This window comes from Lipotes vexillifer, unplaced genomic scaffold, assembly GCF_000442215.2.
Source record: "Lipotes vexillifer unplaced genomic scaffold, Lipotes_vexillifer_v1.1 scaffold1014, whole genome shotgun sequence".
In the NCBI taxonomy this organism is placed as follows: domain Eukaryota; kingdom Metazoa; phylum Chordata; class Mammalia; order Artiodactyla; family Lipotidae; genus Lipotes; species Lipotes vexillifer.
Window position 1 is genome coordinate 177794 of NW_006774244.1, and position 6532 is coordinate 184325.

Sequence of the window (6532 nt, forward strand, 5' to 3'; positions counted from 1 at the left end):
GAGAGCCCGGATCTCCGCCCCCTCCCCTTGCAGAACCGCAGCGCCTACTGCCAGACCGTGAGCCCGGATCTTGTTAAAATACGTATTTGATGTAAGCACGGAAAGGAAACTGAAGTAATAATACATTGTTACTTCAAAAGCAAGGTTGTTGCACGGTCTAGATACTCTATTCCATTTTCGTAAGATGAAACATAATAAACCAATTCCCTTGAGCGTTTGTGTATTTGTGTGAATGCAAGACAAAAGGTCAGGGAGAATGCGCTCTGCTCTTGGTTACCTCTGCGGTGTGAGGTCGCGAGGGCTGAGGGGGATGCTCACTTTTTAATTCTAGATGCTTTGGCAATTAGAAAAACAAACAATTTGAAAAAGCAAAGACAAAAAGAAGCGTATCTGGAGCCTGGAATCCAAATCATTTCTGGCAATTGTCCATATACACCATAAACACCAATGGTGAACGCCAGCCGCAGGGGAGTGGTTGGTCTCATTTAATCCCAACTCGGTGGCAGATATTATTGTTCCAGTTCACAGGTGAGGAATGGAGACTCTGAGAGGTTAAGTAACTTGTCTGAGGCCACACAGTCAGACCTGGGAGGAAAGTTAACCCATTTCAGCCTGAGTAGGACTACGGTTAAGGTTATGGTTAGCACTGAGCAAGGTGCCTGGCACACAGTAGGCGCTCAATAAATGTTTAAATGTAGTTGGGGACTTCCCTGGTGGTTCAGTGGTTAAGAATCTACCTTCTAATGCAGGGGACGCGGATTCCATCCCTGGTCTGGGAGCTAAGAGCCCACGTGCAGTGGGGCAACTAGAGAAGATCCCGCATGCGGCAACTAAGACCCTACACAGCCCAATAAATAAATAAATAAAAATGAATATATTTTTTTAAATATTTGAATATTGTTGAATGGAGGAATGAGTGTCTGGCCCTTGACCTTTTTGGCTGGGAGGTAAGGGACTCTGGAACTCTTTAAGAGCCAGGAGGTTACCTCTTTTTATTATCTGGTGAGAGAGAACCAAAAGAAAGATGAAAAGTTTGGAGGGCTTTGAGTGCTCTGAAAGACAGGTGAGGAAATATTACAGATGGCAAGCAGAGAGAAAGTCAAGTGGACAAGTGTTCTGCTCTGATGGCAGATCTAGAAGGGGAGTGACGCCCTCTGGGGACAGCAAAGGCTGCTAAGTCCATGGGATTTAAATGGCAGCGGATGCTTCACTTGTACCACAAACCCCAGGTTTTGTCACGGATTCAGGAAATCATTCTCCTTCTGCACTTCTCTGGGGTGACAACAGCCACGATGATGGGTACTGTTTATTGAGCACTTTTCCCAGCTGGGCAGGCTGACAAGCACTTTACAAGAGATAATTCAATGCTTGGGAGACAGTTATTATTTTTCCCACTTTATGGATAAGGAAATCGAGGTCACTAATGGCATGGGTGGTGGAGCAAGGATTTGAACACAGCAGTGCTACTCTTTGACGTTTGAGCCTTTCCTGGGGAAAACAAGACTAAGATGCTGGGGCAGGTAGGGGGGCTGTTGTCTCTGATCTGATGCCGTCATCCGGGGCTGGCACCTGGGATTTCTCTAGGACTATGACGGTGCCTGTCTAAGCTCTCCCAGAGCTCAGGACCCAGAGAGGACAGAGGTAGGAAAGAGGAGGAAGAGAGCAGAGCATGAAGGCTGGACCAAGGCTGGACCTTGGGGTCATTTAGCTCCAAGAGACTGCCTGCGATGTAGAGAGGGACATTCAAGGAGATGGTTTCATTTCATTAAAGTTACTAAAAAGTAAACAGCAATACCCAGGGTTGGAACACTGAAAGGAGGTATGGAATGAGGGCACCGAGCAGAGCAAAGCTGGGGAGAGCTGGCATGAACCAATGGGCAAGACTTTGTTGAGTTTAGGCTCTTATTTTCTTCTGCTGCTTTTAAATATCAGGAAACTTGCAGCTCTGCCTGTGAGTGGAGAAATCTCTTCGGACTCCCAAACTGAGCCCAAGGGAGAATTTCATCTACCTCTCACAGCGAATTACAGATTTCTTGAATACATAATTTTATTTGTCCCAAAATGTGAACACTGTTTTTTGTTACATTGAAATTTAGTATTTTTGCATAATACTTATAAATATATTTCTTGGGACTTCCCTGTTTCTGGCACAGTGGTTAAGAATCCTCCTGCCAGGGTGGGAGGGAGGGAGACAAAGAGGGAAGAGATATGGGAACATATATATATGTATAACTGACTCACTCTGTTATAAAGCAGAAACTAACACACCATTGTAAAGCAATTATACCCCAATAAAGATGTTAAAAAAAATAAAAATAAAAATAAAAAAAAAATAAAATAAAAAAATAAAACCCTCAGCCTAGATAGAATTAAGACACCATCCCTCCCATCTACTTTCCATGGCTCAAAATAAGTCATATAGCCCAGCTCAAGGTGAATGGGTCTGGAATGTAGACTTTGTCTACTGTCATGGGAGGCACTGCAAGAAAAAAAAATAAATAAATAAATAATAATAATAATAATAATAGGGACCTTATAATCTGTAGTTCCTCTGTCTAGCCACTCACCCGTTCCAGCCAAGCAGACTGGACTCTGTTTCCTATAGACCCCGTGGAGGCTCCTCCTGAGCACTTTTATTAAGCCATGCTCCCTGCGTCCTACCTTTCAGCTCAGTTAATTCCTTTCCTCTTAAGATGTGGCTTACATCTCACCTCCTTTGGGAGGCCCTCTCTGACCACTTGTGGCATCACTCTTGCCAACAGCACTTCGGTTTGTACTATTCACGTGCCATGCTACAATGTACACTACTTCCTATCTCTAAAATTAGATTAGCAAATCCCGTAACTAGTATTTTATAGACAGGGATACTGCCTTATAATTTCTTGTATTTCTAAAACCTAGAAAAGCACACAGCTGTACGAAGTCAAAAAATGCTGGTGAAAAAAAGTTAATTTAAAAAAAAGGCTTATTTCTTCACTCTTCATTGGAAAAACAACTAATTATGATTAAATATTAATTACCTTTAAAAATGCTGGAAGCAGCCGCCATTTTTCCTGTGAATCAGAACAATAAAAGTATCAGAACTCTGTGCTAGCAATCACAATATTTTCATGAGAAGTTATTTATGTACCCAAAATGACTCACTTCATCACAGTAAGCAAAAGAAAGTAAATGAAAAAAGAACAATTTTTACATTGCAACCACTTTTATGGAAATCATATATGTGCTGTGTACGTACATGTATACAAACCACAGATTTCTTAAATAGAATATACTTTAATCTCTTCTTGGTGACTCAAGATTCCAAGTACTTTTTATCTTTATTTTATTCTCATGACACTTCCTGAGTAAGCAGGGTTTGCCAGTTTGAGGAAGGGTGAGTAAGTTTCAGAGAGGCTGGTGTGGAAGCTAGGTCTCTCAACCTAAAGGGAGTTCTTTCTCCCCCTTATTTTTTCTCAACTAGTACCTGGTCAGAGCTCAGACTGCAGAAGGATATCACATGACGTCCACCTCCTACTTTAAATGGCTGCAAACTGCCACACTTCTTGAGTTCTTAGGCCTGCTCTTCACACCTTCCTGAGGTCATAAACAGCCTACCATGATAAGACGCTTCATGAATGGTATCTAATCTGTTAATGGGAAATCTGACAAACGGTGAGAACTGAGTCTTAAGTAAGAATACACAGTTTCTGAGTAAGGGCTCCAGGATCATGTGGAAGACTTCCCAAGAACTGTAAACTTTTTTACTTTGAGTTACAGGAGAAGCATTGGAAGGTTTTGAGCAAAAGAGTGACCAGGTGATGTGACTCATTTTAACTGGATCACTCTAGCTGCTGGGGTGAGAACAGGCAAGGTCAGAAGGAGGCAGATCATTTAGGAGCTCACTGCAATACTCCAGGCTGATAACAATATGGGTAGTGAGAAACTGCTGGCTAGGAAACTCAATGTGAAGTTAGACCCAACAGGACTTGACAGTAGATTAGATGGAGACTCTGAGAGAAAGAGGAGTTGAGACGGACACCTTAGAGTTGCCATTTCTGGAGATGAGGAGGACGCTGGATGTCTGGATGCTGCCAGAGCATCAGGTTTAGGTGTGCAGGGGTCGTCAGGAGTTTGGTTGGGGGCATGTTAAGTTTGAGATATCCATTTGTCTATTTGGAGATGCCAAATACACAACAAATATAGGTCTGGAACTTGGGAAGAGAGTGGCCTGGAGATCTAAATCAGGGAGAGGTCAGCAAATGGATGGTAGTTAAAGCCTCGTAACAGATGAAATCACGTGGAGAAGAGTTCCATGAAGTGAGATCAAAAACACTCCAACGTTTAGAGATGAGGAGCAGAAAGCACATCCAGCAAAGAAGACTGAGGAATGGCCTGAGAGGGAGGCAGACGACCTGGAAAAAGTAAAAACATTTTTCAAGAAAAAAGGTAGGTGGAGGCAGGGGGTATGTAGAAAATCTCTATACCTTCCTCTCAATTTTGCTGTGAACCTGAAACTACTCTAAAAAAAGTCAAATCTTAAAAAAAAAAAAGAAGTTCAGTCTGGCAAAACTCATCTATGATGATAGAAATCAAAAGGTGTGGTAGGGCACAAACTGAAAAGGGAACTTTGTGGGAGGCTGAAAATGTTCTATATCTTATATGGGGTGCTAGTCATTTGGGTATACATAACTGTCAAAATTAATGTAAATGAACACTTAGTACTCATGCACCTTACTGTATGTAAATCTACAAAGAAGAATGTGAGAAAGATCAGAGAAGACTATATGAGGAGAGTAGAAAGATCCTGAGGAGATCTGGGTGGTGGGAGGGGGGAGAAACAGGTTAGAGAAGTAAGCAGTGGCCAAAATGAGAAAAGGACTCATATAAATATGGTAAGGACTGTAGATTTTGCCCTGAGAGCAATGGGAAGACTGAAGAATTTTAACCAAGGGAGCAACGTGATCATATCTGCCTGTTTAAACTGATGGCTCTGGCTACAGAGCAGAGAACAGACTGTTGGAATGGGATAAGTCACGAGCCTAGGAAATAAGAGATGACAGTGGTTCAGACTTGGAGAACAGAAGAAAGGAAGTTTCAGAATTGAGTATATTTTGTAGTTGGGGGCCCTTAAGTTGGGACGGTGGATTGGATGCAGAGGGCCGGGAAAAGGAACTGTTATTCCTTAATCAGAAGACTGGAAATGTAGTACTGGTCCCTTCACAGCTGTGCAAATTCAGACAAGAAAGAGAAATCCTTTAGGCTTATTCCTTCAGCTCTCTGGAGAAGCAGTCCAGTCAGCAGTTAAGGATGAGGGCTCTGGAGTCTGACTGCCAGGGTCCAAAATAAAGATCAGCCATTTAACAGCCTTCTGAAACTGGGTGAGTTACTTAACCTCTCTGGGCCTTAAAAATCTTCATTGGCAAAATGGGGCAAAAATATTACTTGCTTCAGATGATTAAGTAACATAATGCTCGTTAGGCTTGAACAGAGCTGGCACATACGTGCTCAGTAAATGCTGGCTCTTAAATAGCTGTTCAAGAGCTAAAAATTCAGATCAACTATACTCCAATATAAAAAAAAAAAAGTTTAAAATCCAGTATTGCCCAATGAAGATCAGCAGTGTATTGCAGGCACTCACAGATTGAATCTAACAGACTGATTGTAATTCCTTTATTTGCCGAATAATTATTAAAGAAATAGATTTACTGATCCTGTCGGCCATTCTCCTCCTTAAACTTGTCAATGGCATCCCAGGCCTCCTTTAGATGTCTAACACAACCTTTCATAATCAGGATCCTTATCTGTCACCGTTAATCTCTCCTCTACTTTTCTCCACTCCAGTACTACTGGATTTGTTTTAATTCCTTAAAAACAGATGGTCTTGCCTCCAGGCTTCCAGTGTCCTGTTCCCTCTACCTGAATCTCTCCCTTGACTATTTCTCCACTTCCCATCCCATGCCAACTAAGATTCTGAGGCCCAGAGAAGTTATATGTACCTTTCCAGAAAATAAAATTACGTCAACATCTGAACTTCATTAGGAAGCTCACTGTACGGCAGTTATCCTTAACTTCTGAGAATCTGATGAAAGCTACGGGGCTACTCCCCCGAAAACACCTAGGCAAAATTTGGAGTACATTTTCTCGGCGTTTAAAATACTCCTGCAGCCCAAACTTGAGTTCCCGGTGAAAAGGAGAAATTACTAGCCTGGGATTCAGACGATCTGGTTTTCCCACCACAGCCAGCTGTGGGACCTCACCAAAGTGGCCTAAGCTCCCTGGACCTCATTATCCCTTATAAGCCGTCAAAGATGCAATACGTCCCCCCAAGGTGGGCGAGAGTCAGTCCTCCCTTGACAACACAAGAACACTGGAATGCGTCCAACCCGAGAGCCGTGCGCGGAGCCGCTGGGTCTGCGCGGCGGCTGACATCTCCCCTCAGCTTGACCCTTGCTCGCACAGCAGTGGCCGGCTCTGGAGAGCACTCGCGCGGAGCCCCGAGCACGCGCGGAGTCCTGAGCATGCGCGGAAGACGCGGCCCGCCCCCCCCCCC

The 6532-nt window shown here is 43.3% G+C and overlaps 1 protein-coding gene across 1 annotated transcript in view; it reads right to left on the reverse strand.

Annotated features, from left to right (window-relative positions):
• Positions 1-6532, reverse strand: part of POLR3B (RNA polymerase III subunit B) — a 126028-nt gene that overhangs the window by 119056 nt on the left and 440 nt on the right. The window contains exon 2 of the mRNA XM_007449042.1: positions 3021-3053. Within this exon, the coding sequence (XP_007449104.1) occupies positions 3021-3053 (33 nt within the window). The remainder of the gene's footprint in view (positions 1-3020; positions 3054-6532) is intronic.